At 39.5% G+C, this 21,106-nt stretch overlaps 2 protein-coding genes across 24 annotated transcripts in view; both read right to left on the reverse strand.

Annotated features, from left to right (window-relative positions):
- The window catches only part of ARB2A (ARB2 cotranscriptional regulator A), a 255,332-nt gene extending 255,174 nt beyond the window's left edge, over positions 1-158 (reverse strand). The window contains exon 1 of one of the 2 annotated variants that reach the window (XM_059873455.1): positions 21-158. The gene's annotated coding sequence lies outside the window, so the exon portion shown is untranslated. The remainder of the gene's footprint in view (positions 1-20) is intronic. The other variant, XM_059873457.1, reaches the window with a different exon arrangement.
- A 5,829-nt stretch (positions 159-5,987) lies between these two features.
- KIAA0825 (KIAA0825 ortholog) overlaps positions 5,988-21,106 on the reverse strand; it is a 241,664-nt gene continuing 226,545 nt past the window's right edge. For 21 of the 22 annotated variants that reach the window (XM_059873642.1, XM_059873636.1, XM_059873632.1 and 18 more), the window contains one exon: positions 5,988-13,945. In XM_059873642.1, the coding sequence (XP_059729625.1) occupies positions 13,822-13,945 (124 nt within the window). In that variant the 3' untranslated portion in view covers positions 5,988-13,821. The remainder of the gene's footprint in view (positions 13,946-21,106) is intronic. The other variant, XR_009490288.1, reaches the window with a different exon arrangement.

A 21,106-nucleotide genomic window follows, 5' to 3' on the forward strand; every position in this document is an offset into this window, starting at 1 on the left:
GGCCGGGCCGCAGCACGTACCTGGCGCTGCCGCTGGCGCTGCCGCTGGCGCCGTCGCCGGCGGAGCGGGGCGCGCGCAGCGCCGTCACGGGGAGCGCGCGGCCGCTCTGGGCCTAGTGCCGCGCGCGGCTCCGCCCGCCCCCTGCTGGCTCCACTTCCGGGGTCCGCGTGCGGTGACGTCAGCGCCCGGGGGCGCGGCGGGGAGCCCGGAAGTGGAGCCGGGAGGGGCGGAGGCTTCGCCGCCCCTTCCCGGCCTCGCGCCGAGCGCGCAGTGTGCGTTGGGCCGAGCCGGGCCGGCGGTTGAGGGCAGGGCAGGGCAGGGCAGGGCAGGCCTGGCCTGTGGGGGCGCTGCCCTGAAACCTGCGTTTGGAGGAGCTCTGTCGGAATAAAGTCAGGAGCGAGGCGGTGGGCCGCTGGCAACGCTAAGAGGGGCCAGGCGGGTACCGACATCTAGCTATCGGGCTGTTACTCGAGTGCTGGTAGATCTCACTGGTAATGTCGTGTTTCCACTCCCAGCTTTCCATTTTGATCACTTAGGAGTTTGTAAAAAGAAAAGACGATAAATTTTTTCATGGTTGATGTTTCAGGCATCTTCAGAAATACATGAGAACTGTGTTGCATTGGCCTACAGTAAAACGCTGATTGCCACAAGAAGTACACTTTGTGCTTACATAGTGAGAAGCACCTGGGTTTGATTTCAAGGATACAATGTCTTCCTCCCTTGAAAAGCTCTCCGGAGTTGGTCAGATGACTGCTGACAATCTGCACCTTGCAAATGCTCTTATGGTTCTGCCTGCACAGGATGGTTGTGAGGTGTTCCTGTCCCAAGGACATCTGAAAACTGCCACATGCCACGTGTGCAGCTAAAATGTTTCATCCCCTCTTATATCTCAGTCATGACTGATGGTAAAAATTCAACAAACTAGAGCCATGGACAGGTAGGTCTATGTGGAAGAAACATTTTTAATCAGTCACTATATCTGCTCTCTGTAATGACCCAGAGCAGCAACCTTTTATTTTTGCTCTCAGTGCAATAGTTTGGGTAGGAAGAAGCCTTTAAAGGCCATCTAGTCCAAGCCCCTCTGCAGTAAGCAGGGACATCTTCAAACAGATCAGGTTGCTCATATCCCTGTCCAGCCTGACCTTGAATGTTTCCAAGGATGGGACATCTACAACCTCTCTGGGCAACATATTTTGGTGTTTTCTGCAATACCTAAGGAAGGAGCAAGTGAAATACTTTTCTTCTTTGGAGCAGAAGATATAATCTCTTGGAGAACTAGTCTGTTTACATTTTAGAAATTATGTTTGAGCCTTTCATATTGAGACTATTTTTCCTGTATTTCCTATGTTAGAAAAAAGTTGCACTTAGATGTGGGTCTTTTGGTGAGACATTAGGGATACTATTGATGTAAGCAATCTTGTCCTCCCATTTGAAGTTGGTTCCATCTCTTTGCAGGTACTGCTAAGTGGCAAAATGACCCAGGTTAGTATTGACGTTAAAAGTAGTCCATGTTTTTTACTGGGGTCTTAATCTGGTTCACCATCATTCTCCATCTCTTGCAGTACCCACAAAAAAAAGCCCACATCCCAAACAATAACTAAAACCAGTAGAATATAGAAGTCTAGATCAAGTTTCAGGGACAGTTAGTGTAAGCAGTACAGCTAAAAATGTGCTATGTCTCTGATGTTGATACAGCCTTTTGTAATTACAGGACCAGGGAAGGATTTAAGGAGGGCAACTTCATTGAATCAAGTCAGAGGATGTTGTGGGTTTTGAGATGCTTGACCCACAAAGAGATGTTGACCACAGATTTGAAGCTTTTCAAAACTTCAAAGCTCTACAAAGAGGTAACAGTTTGAAAGGGCATGTTTCCAAGATTTGTAGGACTGACCCTGAAACTCCAAATATCAGAGTGAAGAGGAACCAGAGGTAGTGTGTAGGTAGCTTCTTTTGCGGGAAGCTGGGCTTTTATCTTCTGTTTGCATGTAGAACTGTGAAGTTCTGATACCTTCACAGACTTCTGTGAGCTACAATAATACCAGTAATAGGCTAATACTAGCAAAAACATCTGCATGCCTGTTGAATGCCAGGGTGGATAGGGCTTTGAGCAGCCTGGTTTAATGCAAGGTTCCCTGCCAATGGCAGAAGGGTTAAAACAAAATCATCTTTAAAGTTCCTTCCAGCCCAAACCATGTTATGAGTCTCTGATTCTATGCATGTCTGGTAAGGTTCTTGAGCTCACTTTTTAGAAATACAAAATACAGCCTCTGACCTAACACCACCCTGTCAACTAGACCATGGCACTGCAGGGATGGTGACTTCACCACCTTCCTGTGCATACCATTCCAATACCCCATTACTTCTTCTGTGAAGAAATTCTTCCTAATGTCCAACCTAAACTCCACCCCCTGGTGCAGCTTAGGACTGCATCATTCTGTCCTTTTCCTGTTGCCTGGGACAAGAGACTGACCCCCATCTGCTACACCGTCCTTTCAGGCAGTTGTAAAGAGTGACAAGGTCTACCCTGAGCCTCCTTTTCTCCAAGCTAAAGAACCCCAGCTCCCTCAGCTGCTCTTCCTAGGAACTGTGCTCCAGACCCTTCACCAGCTCTGCTGCCCTTCCCAGGACACACTCCAGCACCTCAGTGTCCTTCCTAAACTGAGGGGCGCAGAAGTGGGCACAGCACTCAAGGTGCGGTCACACCAGTGCCGAGAACAGGGAAAGACTGAGTCCCCTGGTCCTGCTGGCCACACTGTTCTTGATACAGGCCAGGGTGCCATTGGCCTTCTTGGCCACCTGGGCTCACTGCTGGCTCTTACTCAGTCTGGCACTGTCACTCACTCCCTTTCTGCCAGGGCACTGTGCAGCCACTGTGTCCCCAGCCTGTAGCGCTGCAGGGGACTGTGGTGGCTAAAGTGAAGGACCTCCCACTGGGACTTGTTAAACCTCCTGTCTTTGGATTTGGCCCATCTATCCAGCCTGTCCAAGTCCCTTCAGAGCTCTCCTACCCTTCTGCACTCCCAGCTTGGTGTCATCTGCAAATTTGCTGGTGGACTCAATTTCCTGATCCAGGTCATCGGTAAAGATACTAAACAGGACTGGGCCCAACACTGATTCCTGGGACTCAACAGGTGACTGGCCACCAACTGGATGTGGCACCTTTCACCACCACTCTCTAAACCCATAGAAGAGTATATCTGTCAGTTGTGTATCCAAGATTATTAAAAGTGTTTTCATTTCAGTTCACATTTTAAGCAAAAACATAATGTGGGGTAAGTGAAGGAAAGTTTGAAACACTCAGATGCAGTAGAAATTAGTTTAATAAAATGTCTTCAAAAACTCAGATTTCACCTATGTCTGGTAAACAGAGCTGCATTTCTAGAAATGTGGAGGAAAGAATGTGGTTTATGAAACAACAATCCCCTACGAAAAGCATATGTGACCATATAACTAAAACTGTCTTGGACTGCATTTAGTTAATGACTGTCAATGTCTCTAGTCTGTAGAAGGCTACAGACCTAGTTAAAAATGAAGAGTGAATTCAACATTGGTTACACTGTCCTTCATAGACGTAGATGGCCTCTGAGACTGTAAAGGAAATGTAGGGAATATGACAAGGCTAAAACTTCATAACACATCCTTTTTGTATTAATTATTTCCAAATAAGCTGGATTGAACCAGCTTATATTCAGTATTCCCCTTGGAATGACCAGTTACTCCATACTGAGCAGATATGAATAGAGTGTGATAAGCCTAGTTTTGGCTGGGATAGTTAATCTTCGTCTTAACTGGTACAGTGCTATTTGCTCGTAGTATGAGAATAATGTGGATGACACACAGATATTTCAGTCATTGCTTATTAGTGCTTACCCTACATCCAGAACTTTGCAGTTTCTCATGCTCTGCCAGCAAGGAGGTACACAAGAAGTCATGATGGGGGCACAGCCAGGACATACTTTTCTAGTATGAGATAGACATCTCTCATTTGTTTTCCTGGACTTGTTCCCTAAAGGAGTCCTTTGTGTCTGTTACCATTTCTTTGTTTCCCACCCCACCCCACCCCCCAAAAATATAAGTAATAAAACAAAGGCCAGACATCTTGTTCCTTTCCCATGAAATAATTAGAAAATTGGATTTCAAAGAGGATGTTTCAAAGAGAAAAATTCTTAACAGTCAGTCATATGAAATAATGGCAATACTGCACTGAAAACAGCATATAGGGCTAAAAAACCAAACCCAGAAACAAGACTCAGATTTTCAAGAAAACCATTAGAGCAATAATACTTTGGAAGGAAGGGTCCCTGTGATTCACTGGGAATGTGAAATAAGCAAGCCAGCCAATTGATGAAGTTGCCATCTGACTTGGGCAAGTGGCTCTGCCAGTGTCTGTCTGCATCATGGAAATGAGAAAAGCTGTTCTAACTGATGGGTGCAGTCTGTGTGACAGAGCGTGCAGTTATCAGTGCTGTCAGTATGAAAATATTTTTTTTTAATTTAGAGGAAAAAATTGTAACTTGAACCATATGAAAAAAGGGACAGGTTACTTTAAGACTTCATCATATCTAAAGAGAAGCACACCAAGGGCATAAGGTATTTGTCAATGACAAGCGATCATGCTCTGAAGAGATTTTTTTAGAATAACAAATACTACTGTAACAAGGATTATTTCAGATGCCTGAGAAAAGACATCTCATCAACTCAAAAAACTGAATGGAAAAAAAGAATGAAAACACTGTGAATGAAACCATTTTAAACCCCAGTATGTGAGCTTCTGAAGTTTAATATTGTAGCTCAGTGAAAACAAGGAAGAAGCTCTTAAGGTCCTAAATATATTAAGGATAAGTAGAAAAACATGGAATTTGGTAATGGATACCAAGAAAACTAGGAATTATTTCAAACTTATGTGAAATAGGAGTCAAAGCATAAAAGGGAAAAAGCTGCAATAGGCACTATTTTTTTATTCACATTCTGCAATGCACTTTATGATGTGTTCTTTGCTGTCCTAGATCTTATTTGTTTCAATTGATTTTATTTATATTTTTTGTCTCTTTAAAAACTGCCTGAAGAACTTCAATCAGCATGAAGATGCTGAAACAGAAGGTGAGATAGGATGAGATATTTGGAATGCAGAATATTCCCTGTCTTTTTTTTTTTTTTAATCTTTTTTTTTCTTATACCACCCACTTACAATTAAAATTTTATCTACTCCAGATAGCACAGTAAAGGTGGGCAGGATTTTAGAAGCAGCTGATAGATGATTGTAGCTATCCTGCAATGCAACTTTCATAAGCAGTTGTTATGGCCTTCTGTAGCACTCTGTGCTCATAGAACACCATGGTCCTTTCTTCAGAAGTCCCAACATTTCTGCTTTCAGTATCTGGCACTGTGAGTTCCTAACATCGTTAGTTCTCAGTCATAGTACTGCTTGTTAAGGGCATGTTAACCTGGCAAGCAGCTCACAACAGGGCTATCTGACTCTATTGAGACCGATCACTTTCTGGTTGCACTTTCTGGTTGGATTTACATTTGCAATAAATGCAGTCTGTTTATTCCACTTAAGCTTTGCTCTGCATCCTGACATTGAAGGATGTGATCCAGTTAAGGAATAATTTTCTTTGACCAAAGGATTCAAATGGTATCAGACTGGAGAAGAATCATATTGAAAACTGTTTTGTCATTTCGCATTGTCCTATGGACCATCCCATGTCACCAGCTTTATGAATACCACAAGATACTATTTAGTGCTGAGCAATGTGTTTGCACAATATAGGTCTCCCTATGGAGCAACTTAACCCCAGCTCTTGTCAAACCCCAATCTAGAAAACAAATACATTTTTTTAGTCTTAAATTTGTTTGTTTTGGTTAATGACAGTTCCTACTTCCAGAGATTAAAAAAAAAAAAAAAAAAAAAAAAAAAAAAGGAATAGTCTTGTCAAAGTGCCTTCTGAATCAAAGCTCAAAAAAAAAGAGAGTGTGAGAAAAAGTAATTCTCTTTAGAACTGCCTTTGCAGTTCCTTTTTATTCGCTCTTTTGCTTGACATCGATGGAATTGGCTTTTTGTGTACAATTTATAAAGCATATAGAGAATGCATTTCATGAAAATAAAAATCTGTTAGTTTTCCTGACAAAGATAATGTTTTACCTTTTTGAAAATACTTTTCATAATAGTTGAACCAGAAACTTCAGAAAAGAAATTGAAATACTAAAAAACTCATTAAAAAACAACACTATTGTTGAGTGCTGTGCAGGGCTGAAAACCTCTTTTTCGGCTTTAAAGATTTCTTAATTCAAAATTCTTATTTAACTTGTTGTTTACACTCTGAATCTGTTTCTTACGTCCTATTCCTGGATAATTTATTTTGGTTCTTGCTGTTGTGCCAAAAGGATGATATATAAATATTCTTAAATTCATCTTCAGCAGTTTTTGCTGAAAGTTGAACATACATAAATCTGTTGTGACATTCACTCTTATGCTTCATTATATGTTCTCAAGAGTTTTTACAGTCTTTTATGTCTTTGTTTTTCACTTACTGCTTTTGCATTTGTTGTAAAGATTAAATATATGTGATATATATTTCAAGTTACCACTCATAATTTTTTGGTCCTGTATATAGCTGTTTAAAAAATGCCAGACTGATATGAAAAGTTTTGGCGGAATGAAACAAAAATTGAAAGCAACACTCATGACAGAACTTTATGGTCTGTGGTCTACTATTTACTCCGTAGATATATGGTTTATGATGCAAACCTTGCAAAGTTATTTCACTGCTCTTATATGTGCAAACAATTTAATTGTACTTTGAATTTTGAAATATTGATCTCAATATAACATTACATGATTTATTTTTGCAAGAATGTACTCAGCATACCTATAATTTTTTCCATTCTAAACTACCAATCCCTCAACTCCACAAATGATTTTTGAATAAATTACGCATTTTAGATGCTTTAGATGATTGCTTCAGGGTATTATATAACTTTTAAAAAAAATTGTACAACTGCCATCTAAACATTTGTGTACACAGAAAATGGAAAAACAAATACATGTGCCTTTTCTGTTATATACTTAAAGGCCACCTTTTGATGGAGGCACACCTTACAGTGGAGTTATCTGTGTGCTGATACCAAAGTCTGATGGTAGTACAGTCAGTAATTATACAGACCCAGCACAGCTCTTGGAAATCAAGAACAGACTGCCATGTTCTCCATGTTAAAGGAGGCCAGATGACTAACATTACACATTTGTGTTGCAAATGCAACAACCTCTCTCAGTTTCTTCATTCATAAAGTGGAATGGCATGTGTGAAATTTGGGAGTCTTAACTGAAATTTATTGTTGTTTGAAAAGACCTAATCCATTTCCCTCTGGGAAAAAAAAAATATCTTCACAGCACTTGTTCAGCCATTAATTTCCTGAAGTTAATCCATAGCTGCAGGTAGGATTCCTGCCAACAGAATTTCATTCCCAAAGCCACCTGCCATTTCAATCTCTTCTTTCCCCAATGTTTGTCCATTATCTAGAGAAAAGCATAATCCTAATCTACATAGTAAAATCCATTTAAGACATGTTAATTATATGGAATATGTATATATTTATACATATAAGAAGTGTCCTGTTACAACTTGTTAAAGATTAAATTTTGGAATTTTACAGACAGGTGAATATCCAAGTGAAAATGACTACTGCATTTCTTGAATGATAAGCTTGCAGGTGGTTGGTCTCCATTTTACATTTATTGAATTCTTGATTCTCTAAGACCCTGTATCAAGTTTGAGAAGGCATAGGATTTACTGATTTGTATGTAGATGTTTGCAGATTGTGAAACAGATGTGCTATGGATTTCCAAGAGTGAATTTAAAGTTCAGAGAAATTAAAGAAAATAAAACCTGAAGCAAAATACATTAGTCACTAGCAGCACAGCTGCCACTATCCCAGATAACAAAGATAGCTTAGAACAATGCAAGAACATAGATTCATATGAAACATTAGGAGCAGGAGTGTTCAAATCCTAAACCTGAAATTATTATCTGCGTAGGACCCACACAGCTTTAGGTCTGTATAACTATCAGGAAGATTCTATATTGGTCTATGTATAACTGAGTGGCAGCAGTAATCACATTGTAAATTATAGCAATACTAATAAACCAGTAAGTTTGTCATGGATGCCAATAAGGCAGTATTGAGGTGGAAAGAAAATCAGTCAAGATGATCCATGAAGAACTATGTGAGCCTATTTCTTTATGGAAACCAAGTATTCAAAATTTATTGACTTTTTACCTCAAAACCACAGATTATGGGACAAAGTTATAAAATTGTTGGATATTAGGCAATCACAAATTTATCAAAGTTGCTTGTATATTCATATTCCATTCTCTAGTGAATTAATCTAGGGACAGAATATACATAAGCATGTCATTAACAGGTATTGTAAAGAACATTCCTGGGTGCATTGCTAATGATTCATCAGGTATTTTCTAATGGCTGAGTGCTTGTATTTACTGGGAGGGCTGAAAAGATATTATTTTTTTAAAAGGTTGCCCTAAAAGGAAGAAGTTATGTGCTGTTGCAGCAAACCTCCATTATCAATGAAGTTTGAAACCTGTGTTTGGCATGGCAGACATGGTATTCTGTTTGACATAGTAACTGGAAATAATCAAACTTGTTGAACAAGATCACGATTATGCCATTTTTTGCTTTATTTCCAGATGGAGTATGTATGTAACTCAGGACAGTGCAGACACTGAGACTATTGTCAGTTGGTGCTTGGATAAATTTACTGCAGAAACTCTATAATCATGGTGGAGGCACCAGCCCTGAAGGGACTGAAAAGGTGTGCAGATGTGGCTTGGCATTGCTGGGTTAATCATTGGACTTGATGCTTCTAAAGGGAAAGACAGAACAGTCCTACTGTTACCCAGTGGGTTACTGCTGAAATTAATGCATCAAGGAGAAAACCTAGTGAATGGGACACAAAGGTCTTGTTTTGTTATGTCCTTTTTTTGGGTGTTTGTTCTTTTGGAGGTTTTTGTTTGTTTGTTTGTATTTTGGTTGAAGGTTTTGTGTTTTGTTGTTTATTTGTTTGTTTGTTTGTTTTCCCAGTGTGACTGTTTAAAGATTTCAAGGTGTGTGAATTTAAAGGACAACAGCCCATTTTAAACAACTCCATGTATGGACATTCATATGTAAAAATAAGTGAGGGGGTTTAGATTGTTTCACTTGCAAAATGTATCTTATAAGAGTTCCTCAGAAGAGGAAGTTTTTCACAAAAGGTATTTCAGTCAGTTTTGCCTCATAGGCAGAAAATGTATAATGAGCAGACACTTTCTTCAGCAGGATGTATTACATTTGTATCTTCTAAGAGATGCTTGCAACCTACTAACAGCTGAAGTTGTCATGGATATTAAGGTTTTCATCCAGTAGTGAAATTCATACCAGCAGTGATTTCAGTGACTTCTTGTCAGCTTAGGGGTAGTTGTCTGTTAAATTTAGAGATACAGTCTTGATTCAGAAGAGCACTTTACTCGTTAGTATTTGGTAATTGTCAGTTTTTCCTGAGATACTTGTTACAGAATTACTTTCTTTGGGGGAAAAAAAAAAAAGTGTTTGGATTTATTTTTACTTCTTTGCATGAGGCCTTAGATTTTAGAGTGTTTTTCTGTCAGCACCGTATTGTTTCACTTACTGCAAGAATTAGTAACAGTCTATTCTCAAATGATGCTGCTAAAGAGGAATAATCTGGTTCCTCCATCATTTTACTGATGGATATTGCAAGGCCTTTAGCCCCACCTGCTCAAGACCTTGCATGCTTTACTTATACTGCCTTCCTGGCAAAGTCAGTTAGTTGAGTCTGCATTTCAAGTGCTGGAGTCCAAAGATAGATGATAAAGCAAGCTCACCTTTACTCATTACACCTAGAATACTTTTAGAGATTCTGCTTCCATTCATAACATTGTTTACAATATGGAAAATTGCTACAGAAAAGTGGCTTTCCTCCAACAAGAGGAAAGTGGCTCCAAAAGTGGCTTTCCTCCTCAAGATCTATCTAGTCACTTAGAAATCTTCCTGTTGCCGTCAAGTTATTCTCTCATTTCATGTCTAATTGGGCAATGGATCTAATTCTTCTGTCTTTCAACCATTGCCTTGGGAGTGTGAGTAGTGTTTGTCACTAGAAATGGTTGCACATATTTTTAGGGAGCTCCATAAAATAATATTATGGCAGTATATGATTGATGTTTTACTGTACATAAGACTCACTGATACTTTGTGAAGACCTTCCAGCTAAGATGGAAATGGAATATTTCTATCAGCAGAAGCTAATTGGAAGAAGCCATGTCCACTATGTACAGCTATGTACAGCTGTGATGATGAAAAGGTGAATTAGAGAACATCCATTTGCTTTTGTGTATTTTTCCTGAGCAAATAGCATAGGTACACATCAAATTCCCTCTCCTAGAATAAAGCATGGCCTATGGGAGTCTGTCAGGACAGCAGTCACTAGAAAACAGGGCTGTGTCTAAATGTTGAGCCGTTCCCAGAATATCTCTCTCCTCTCTTTTTGAGTTTCATTACTATTAATGCAATTTCAATTTTGCCTTGCTTCTAATTTTATTAATTACCTTTCAAAAGATGAAAGATGTTAAGATTTGGAGCTTTCTGAAGGAGACATTAAACAAATCTAATTACAGATATTCCATGCCATGAAGTCTCCCATTAAAGCCTATTTTGTAAAAGGAGGTAAGTATATGAAATTGTTGAATAATAATTAGGTGTGAGCATTAATGATAATGTATAGTTAACCTAGTTTGTGCTATCTGATCCAATTAATTTCTATAAATGCAACAACTTCCTTTTGAGCTAATTCAATTGAGACAGTAAGGCCGGTTCTTGCCCACTCAGAAAGGTCTGTTGTACACAACAGACTTTAGTTTTTACTTTTGACCAACTTTTTAGGAGGATATTGTACATAACAGACGTTGGTTTTAATTTTTGACCAACATTTCAGGAGGAATTAAGATTATCAGATTGCAGTGGTCATGAAACTTGGGGCACACACTGTAGCAAACAGATCTGACTTCTGTTGCTTAAATTTATTTAGGCTAAACATGAATGTAAGAAATTCCTGGATCAATAAGTAGTGTCAAAGAGCAGGGCATTGCATCATTCTTAAAAATTAATTTAATCTTTAATCAATATTAGAATCAGCAGAGCTTTTAAAAGAATATAGAACTATTGTTTTCTGAAGAAAAGCCAAAGAAAGCAGCAGTCTTACAGTTATAAAAGTATTCCTAATTTTACACACAAGCGTCTATGGAATACATCTTCACAATGGAAAAACTGTCAGCTATTTCAATTTTCAATTAAGTGTTTACATTTAAAGCAAACAGTCTTGACAAATTAATGGCATGTTACTTAGCAATCTTAGTTGTACAATTCTTATTATTACTGTAATTTTATTGAATAAATATGAATGTTGTAGAAGTGTGTATTCAGCATTAAACAATATTTTAAGATTATGTCCCTTTTATACCCTAAATGTTATTTGGAATGGATACATTGCCAGCAAGACCAAAGAGGAATAATCTGGTATTTCTTGGTATGATATTTCTCGGCCCTGATATTTCTCAGTAAGGATTGTGGGTCAAGTACAATTTAAAATACACATTTGCTTGCACTCAGATACCATAAAAGATGCACATATAGGTTTGGATAGGAAAAGCATCCAAATAAAATACTGTGCAAAGGTTCAGCTTTTATGCTGTTATGTTCTTATGCATGTTAGTCATTGGCCAGTCATAAGTGGGATTTCCCAAGGCTCAGTATTGGAGACAATACTGCTCAATATCTTTATCAATTTATTTTTATCTTTATTTGGACCAGGGACTAGTGGGCATCCTCAGTCAGTTTACAGATGACACCAAATTGAGCAGGAGTGTTGACCTGTTGGAGTGTTGGAAGGCTTTACAATAGATCTGGACAAGCTGGATCAGTGGGCTGAGGCCAGTGGAATGAGGTTCAACACTTGTACTTGGGTCACAACAACTCAAATCAATGCCACAGGTGTGGGGCAGAGCAACTGGAAAGCGGCACTGCAGAAAAGCTGCTGGTCAACAACCAGCTGAACATGAACTAGATTCTGCCCAAGTAGCTGAGAAGGCCAATGGTATCTTGGCCTTTATCCAAAATTGTGTGGCCAACAGGACCAGGGAAGTGGCTGTATGGATATTCCCACTTAAGTGTAAGTGACGGGTTTTATTCTCAATTAACTTATTCACTTGCAAAATTTATCCTCTTCAGAGTAGGTATTCCCCAGAAGGGGAACATTTTCACAAGAAGTATTTCAATCAGTTTCACCACATAGACACTTTATGTGACTATACAAAAAGTTAATTACGTATGATAGATTTTGATAAAATAGCAGAGAATATTCTAAACTCCAATTTCCATGTACACTAACACATTATTTGTGTGGCTTGGAATATGTGTGCCTCATTTGTCAAAATACCAAACCTGCTGTCATGGAAGATCCCTGTAGACATGTTTTAAACCTGAAGTCCACCACTAATCTTTAAAGGTGAAATACAAAGCAAAAAAAATTGGTTTTCACATTTCGACACTTCTTTATGATCTGAAAATACTACACTGGCAGCAGAGGAAAATATCTGCTTTATTTTTTAAATAATGTTTTTAGCATTTTTTAAGCTACAGTGCCTCGCAGGTCTTTTGTGTTGCAGTGTTTTAACAGGATCTTTGGAGATTTGTAAGATGCAGTTGTCCACATTTTAATTTTAAATGGTTTGATGCTTTATATGAAAAGAAAAAAGAGCAACTTAGAGAAGAAAAAAACTGCATTTCAGCTAAGACCCTAAATCAGCATTAGTAATATTGTTACCTATGATGCTGCTGAAACCTTTAGGGGAAAAAAGCATGCCTTCTTCCTTCTGAACTGGACTGTTATGTCCATATTAGCATCTGTGTGAAGATATGCTGGGAACACAAATAACTCTGCTCAGTTTGCACCCTTAGCAAGATCCTGCCAGAGTCCTTCATCAGGCAGAAAAATTACTTCCATTGGACTTCTAAAGAAAGAAACTTAGAGAAAAATTATGTATTATTTCTGTAGAGCTAAAGAGATACTAATTAGACCTTCTGTATCAAAAAACAGTGATAGTTTTAACCAGTGTATAAGAAAAATATTTAGTATTCAGAAAATTTCGAATATCAAACCAGGATTACTATGAATATGAAATTTTACTGTATTTATAAAAAAAAATTATTATTTTCTCAATTCACTTTTAAGATAATCCTGTGAACACTGCCTGCAAATAATTATTTTAAATAAAAGGATGTTTCTCAAAACTTCTAAAATTTCTCTATTATGTGTTTTTTAAGCCATAAAATACACTGGAGGGAAAAGGTCCTTGACTGACACAAACTGAGGACAGGCTGACTCCAATTCCAAAGTGGTGGATAGAAACCAGAAACTTTGCTTAGCTTGTGTTTAAAATTGCATTATTTTCAGAGTGAGTGAGTGAGTCTTATATTTTTGAAACAATTCTTAAGTTTGTCATTCAGATTTATGCTTCTGCAGTACTGAGATACATGCTCCTTGTTTTATGACACTGACATTTTCCTGTACTGTTCTCACCTTATGCATATGTGAACAATTGCTTCCTGGATAGGGTGACCAGAAAATAACAAGGGAACACTCTTTAGTTTAAAACTTTGTACACAAGATACATATTTCTGAGCTTTCTAGTACTGTGAGTTATGACATTAAGTTAATCTTATTGAATCCAGAAGAAAGGTGCCACTCAAAACCTGTCAAGGTAATTGTTTTTCTTTGTCCTCTGAGATAGGAGTCCTTTGTGTCAAATAAACTTTTTTTAAGTGTTCCACCATGATTTCCTCCTCATCTTCAAGATCTGCATCTTCTTTCATCTCCCACCTGAAAGAAAAAAACATTTTATTAATTCTAATGTGTTTTAAACTAGTCTTTAGAACAAGTAAAATAATACGGAACTTGTTTTCATCAATTCACTGCTCTCCCAAGCCATGGTTACTCTAGTTGAGATTACTGTATCATGCAAAATACAGCCCCCAAAAACCTTACTACACAGAACTTGGCATGGTCATGAGGCAATTGACACAAATTGTCAAAGCTACTACAAAATCTTACTTATATTTACTGCAACAGTCCTTTTTTTTTCCATTTTATGTGTCACATACACATTACTGGAGGTGGAAACCTTGTAAAACTTGCAGAGAAAAAGTGGAAGAGCTAACACACTTTTGGAAGTTAAGCAGATGCTCTCAATACTCTCTAAGTTTGCAGTGAAATATCACCACATGAAGTCCAACCCAAATATTTAATGTGAGTTGTTATAATTCTCTGGCATTGACAGTACTATTTTACAAAATACTACAAAACTGACTGACTCTTTTGCTTCTTTAACCATCAAGTATAATGATCTAACCAAAAATAGATGACATCAGATTCTTCCTTCCCCATGTGAATACTCATTTCTAGTTTAGGATTAAGAGCTAATGTCACTAAAACTGCAAAAGTGGAGGACTGTGAAGATGATTATTTTTTTTAGCAGTAGTAGTCGAATATAAAACCTTAAAAGTCATGCAGTATTCTGTTAAAGAAAATCAGGATAATAAATGCAGCAAGAGTGCTGATACGTAGTCAGGGAAACTTTGTTTCACTCCAATTATGCCTACACAATGGTCACTTCTTTTACAAGTTCTGCAGATATTTTAAGAGTTTGATATCCCTTTAATATTAATCTCATTCTCTTCTACATAGATAATAAGGTGTAGGCTCCCAGTTCAGACCACTTGAAGACAAAAGCTAAAACACCAGTACTAAAACTAGTAAAACCACATTTTCAAGTATTAAAACTAATAGGTTATAAATGAGCCATAGAATGATGAGAAAATTAGATGTAAAAAATCAAGGACGATATTAAGAAACTGACAGGAGCAATACTTTAGTCCTGTCCCCACACGTCTTAGGTCCTCATTCCTACTTCAAAAATCAGAAGCCATATAAAAGTTTAGATCAGTGAATAAATCAAATATAATACAGAATGATGGAATGACTATATTTCATTCCTTATATTTGGAAGAAGAGAACAGCTAATTTTGGCAAGAGAGCATGTGTATGCTTTGTATCTATTTTAAAGCTTACTAAAACCAGAAGGAGCAAGTGCTTTGTAGTAAAATCTCAATGTTAAAAAACAATTAGGAAAAAATTTGTTCAAAGAACATACATAAATTAGCACATATACTTCACACCTTTACCTTGAAAACTGAATCTGACAAGCCATATTACTGCCTAAAGGAGTATCAGAACAAGCAAAGCATACTATGTATAAAATTATAAGCACTGAATGCATATGGTCAAGGTTTTGCAATAATTAGCTTCCTATTACTCCACTCATATATGACTACTATCATACTTAACCTTATTTGCATATTAGCATTAGGTACAATTCATGCTCTGTCTGCTTCATTCTCTGGTTTATGATATAAAATCTGGCTGTATGAACCTTCAGTGCAGTCACTTTTGCAAGCATCCCCAGTGAATGGTGTTTAACAGGCTGACTGGTTGCCCCTTTTCCTTTTGGTAATGTATATCTTCTCTTCCAACCTAGGAAGAAGTTGTGCATGCCTTAATTTGAATGTATGGTCCTCAGCATTATTCAGAAACACTACTACATGAGCTGAACTAATTAATTTTAATTAATTTGATTTGTTGCATATTTTTACCTAGAGGAGCTGTTTGCTTAGAAGGACTGTCATAGTTACAGAGATAGGAGGTAGAGTGTAGCATTATGTAGCGTATCTGGGTGACCCAAAATCATGTATTCCATATCTTCTCTACATCAATCTGTGCAAGTTAGTTTACTATCTCTTTAAGACCCAGAGTTGGAAGCAGAACCTCTGTGTTTAACCCTGGGGTTCACGGAAAGGGGAAAGGTGATGGGAACAGACACGTGGAGCTCTCTGTTTTGTCCTTTCCAGACTCTTGAGAACGTCAGAAAATGGGGTGCTCTGATGGGCTGCTAGCCACAGCTTCCCAGGAACTGATGAAAAAAAATGACAGAGACCCTTGCCACGGTTGCTACAGCAACCACTGCTTTTGGAGCCTGGGGAGATGTTTCTCTGGACTTTCTGCCACTGCTGCTCAGGACAGCTGATTGTCGTCAAGAGTTGGAGCCTCTCCACAAGTTTCCAGCTGCTGAGGAGGTTGGCCCTACATCTGCTGAGAAGTTTCTTCCGGTGTTTCAACAGCACTGACTCCTTTAGGAGAAATTTATGTTTTCTAGGTTTTATTTTTCACCACTCACATTGTTGCCTGGGACAGAAGGCAGTTTTGGAACCATGGATGCTTGTTTGGTGTGTTGATGCCTTTGTGCCCTGTCTTGGCCACATGGCGCAGAGAGTGGAATTGACACCATTTTGTCTCTGTGTTCCCCAGGACAATTTGGGGGACCTCCTCTGCATTTGTGACTGGGGGTTAAAGTGTTTGCCTCTATATTTCTTGGTTATTGCTGTTTTCTTTTACTAAACTGTTTTTTCTTTTTCACATACCTCTTCAAATTTGTCTCTCATTGGTAGAGGGGATAGATTGAAAACTAAGAGGAAGGAAGTTATTGCAGAATCTCTGCCCTGTGAAATTTCCTTAAACTAATGCATATTTGGCACCAAGCTAAAAGGGGGTCAATAGAGGAAGTGAAAAAATACAAATTTGACCAAATAATTTCTATCTTGGAACTCCCTGGTTACAACATTGCTTGGTCTGATCATGGTAGTGTGGCACCTAACCTTGTTTATGTGTCCAAATATGTGGAAGGATCTGTCTGTGATAGTGCTGTTATTCAGATCAGGGAGAGAGGAACCAAGATACAGTTTGTGTTACTAGTTTGTGTTACCAGTTTATGGAATGATAGCATCAAAGGCAATGAAGATCATTTGGTAAATGTATTCATTGTTGTTTGCCTGTCCTGATCTGGGTTGCTGTGCCTGGGGGTTTATTAATAACCCCACACAGCCTGTGGTGGAAAGAGGAGAAGATGATTTTTCCTTTTGCCTTTCACCTCCTTCTCCCTTCAGGTCCAACACATCAATTCTTTAAAAAGCTGAATTCCCTCTGGATGCTATGGACACAGTGGGAGTTCAACGGGTTGGGATGGATAGGGATCTAGCCTTCATCAATAATGGAAGCATCAGCTTAAGGCTTTGGGATGCAGGATATTTAGAAATGAAACATCTAGTTGGGTTATGGTGAGAAGCATGGAATCATGGGCGTTATTATGTTAACATTGTTATTACATATTAGGCAATGTTTCTAGTTCTTGTTTCTGATTGGTTAGATACATTTTCCATACATGGTTATGTTTTTAGTTCTCACTGATGGTTGGTTCTCTGCCCTTAGATACATTGTTGAGTTTGCCCCATTGTCTTGCCTTTGAGGTTCATCCCATACAGTGCATGGCTTTTTCTTCCTTTGTTATTTTTGCTCATTATTAAAGTTGTCTATTTTTTGGATATCCTTGTTCTCATCCCTATTTCTTCTGCCACACAACTCCCAGCTGGCTCGGTCCTGAGGTCACACACAGTGGCATGACAGAACACCATATTCTCCTTGCTGGTTCTGCTCTGTCTCCTCTGTACCGTCTACAACACATCTGGAGTCAGATGGAGATTTCTAGGGGGGTGTTTTGGATTGATTTTTGATCACAGCCTCTTCCATGGTCCTCTGCTTTATGTCAAAAAATTATTACTGTATCTTTAAAGCCTAGGATTGGTAGTGTGTGGGACTTAGGAGGGGGGAGCTTTGGGCTTTTGGTAGACATTTTTGAAGCCTCACTGCCCAAGCATTCCACGGCACTGTGCAGTTTGGGTTTGTTGGCCCAGGCAAAAAAGCTTTTCCCTCTTCTGGCCTGGAGAAGCTGCAGCAGCAATCTTTCATCTGCCTCGAGTGAACTGAACTGTGGGACTGGCTGGAGCAGGGCTGCCCCGTTCCAGCCCCAACCTTGAGGAGCTGAGCCAGGAAGGAAAAGAACACCAAGAGGCTCCAGCCCAGCTATTTGTCTGCTGTGGAGAGGGGGTCGATGCCAGAGAGCCACCAGGCTTTTGCCTCCTTCTGGAACTCCTCCATGGTATATCTACTACCCTCAGCATGAAAGCCTGTGCTGTCTCATACATGTCAGGGGGTTTAGTTTGGAAGTCTCCCTCTGAACAAATACAAAACTCTGATAAGGTAGCAGAATATTTGAAATAAAATTGCTGTGTCAGTTCCAGAAAGGGGCAACTTACTGTTCTCTGCTGGGCCCTAGTTAAAGCTTACCTGCATGCTTCCTGTTACTAGACAGCAGCAGCTAAAACCAGAAGAGAAGGAGAGCAAATTGGCAGACACCACAGTCACTCAGGTTGCAGTTAAACAAGATGGACAGCCTAAGCCAGTAGCAGTCCTCCTGTACAAAGGAGGGACCAAATAACTCCAAACCCAGTTGCCCAGTAAGATGACCATGGGGAGTTCTAGGGAGAATGTTCAACGGGAACATCCCTTCCACACATCATGCCAACAGTGCTACCTGGAGTGAGCAGATCACTCTGATCACACAGCAAGTTCAGATGGGAAATCCTAATCATTCTGGACCTTGGAAATTGTTACAAACTAGCCTGAAGGTGAGTGTTTTGGACTATCATCTGAAGAGGAGGAGGATTAGGTGGCACATACTGAGGGGGCCCCACCATATAACCAGCCACCAGAAAGTAAGAGGTGACACACTCTCTTCACTGACAGTTCCTGCCTTATTGTAGAGACAAGTCAAAAATGGAAAGCTGCCATATTGGAGCCTAAGCAGCAAATCACAGAAACTACCAAAGGACAAGGTGGATCAAGCCAAGATGCAGAACTGAAAACCCATCTGGCTTTGGATATTGCCGATTGAGAGAGGTGGCCAAGACTATACCTCTATACTGACTTGTGGATGGTAGCAAACACTCTGTGAGGGTGGCTGGAATGATGGGAAAAGGCCAATTGGCATTGAAGAAGGAAATTTTTTGAGGCTGCAAAAACCTGACTAGACATTGCTGCTTGGGTAGAGAAGCTGACCACAGAAGTTTGTCATGTGGATACCTAGATGCCTATGAGTTGGGCTAATGAGGAGCATTGCAACAAATAAGTGGATTGGGCTGCCAAAATTAAAGGAAGATCTGGACTGGCAACAGAAGGGAGAGTTATTTCTAGTTTGGTGGGCCCAGGTCATGAGGTGCCTCAAGTCAGAGATGCAACATACTGATGGGTTTGTGACTGAAGGATAGACTTAACCATGGACACCATATCCCATGTAATCCAGGATTATGAAACATGCACTGCATCAAGCAGGCCAAGCAAGTAAAACCCATTAGTACAGGAAACAATGGGTTAAATATAAATATAGAGAGGCCTAGCAGATGGATTATATCATACTGCAGCAAACATGCCAGGCAGGCCCTGTGTACTCACAATGGTAGAAGCAACCACTGGATGGCAGGAGACCTGTCCTGTGCCTCAAGCCTCTCCTGTGGCAACATGGCATGCCAGAAGGAATTGAGCATGACAATGGGACTCATATTAAAAAGAATGTCATGGACCTGGGCTAGAGAACATTGTATTCAGTGGGTGTATCACATTCCCTATCACCCATGAGCCCTTGGGAAAGTCAAACAGTGCAATGGATTGTTAGAAACCATGCTGAGTGCAATGGTTGGTGGAACCTACAAACATTGGGATCTATGTTTACCAAAGACCACGGGGTTAGTTAACACTAGTGGCTCCACTAACCAAGCTAGCCCTGCCCAATCAGAATTCCTGCATATACCAGATGAAGATGCAGTCCACATGGGCATATGGCGCATGTTGCGATTAGTCCCCTCTCAAGCAAAGGCAAATCCATCCATGGGATTGTTTTTGCTCAAGGACCTGGTTAAACTTGATGGCTAATACAGAGGGATGGGGAACATTGTGTACCTCAAGAGGACCTGATTTTGTTTAGAACCATCTGTAATGTTGAATTATTTATGTAATATTGGTTGTCGAATGACACTGCCACCATACACCTTAAAATATCCTCAGCAATGAATGCAGACTGCTCAAGTTGCACCAATAATGAAATAAAATAAACTCAACAAACATCTTGGGTGAACAGTCAGTGATCACTTAAATAATGCCTGTATCAATATTGTTATTTGTACGTGTATATGGCTACAGTTGAAAGGTATGAACATCTGGATGTCATGTGCATGGTATAGAATAATAATATCCTGGGTACAGAGCTGGAGTTTTCAGTGCTGCTTATTATCAATACCATTCACATCAGCCATAGGCCTGGTTTCAGCAGAGATGAAACCATGGCTGGAACAGGAAGGGGTCCATTTTGGTCTGGTTCGCAAAAGTGAAGTGATCAGCAGACCCCGGCACTGTATAACCTATGGGTGGTCTATTCCTATATGGCTCCACACCCTCCAGGACATTTCTGCATGACAACTGGGCTGCGAAGAGGCAGAGGGACCACTCTCAAATTCATGGTTCAAAAGTGATAGCTCCCAAAGTGACAGACCCAAAACTGCAGCCAGGAATGTCTGGGCTAGGAGTCTGCAGTTTTTGGTGCCCAGTGGGATGATTTCCTTCTCCTCCAGTAGGGCAGCAACCTGAGGCAGCGGCACTGACACCAACCTGTGGGAAATGTAAGCACAGACAGCTTCCAAGGCCTCAAACATACAAGCTCAGAGACAGAGATGGATACAGTGCTTGACCTAAGACCTTGGAGAAGGCTTGAAGGTTCAGAACAGAACAGTGAAACTGATACAAAAAACCAATAAAAATTCATAGTTTAAGCAGAAATATGTTTTAAGCAAGTAAAAATATGCCTCATATAAGTGAATAAACATGATAAGCAAGATAGTAGGCAATTTTAAAGTTTAGCAATAGCACCTGTTCCAGAGTTAGTAAAAAGTAGAAGATACAGCAATAAGTTTCTGTAGAGTTATATGATGGGATAAAAAGAGAGGCATTGCAGCAAATAATGTAAAATGCAGCAATTAGCAATTG

Source organism: Haemorhous mexicanus, chromosome Z, assembly GCF_027477595.1.
Source record: "Haemorhous mexicanus isolate bHaeMex1 chromosome Z, bHaeMex1.pri, whole genome shotgun sequence".
In the NCBI taxonomy this organism is placed as follows: domain Eukaryota; kingdom Metazoa; phylum Chordata; class Aves; order Passeriformes; family Fringillidae; genus Haemorhous; species Haemorhous mexicanus.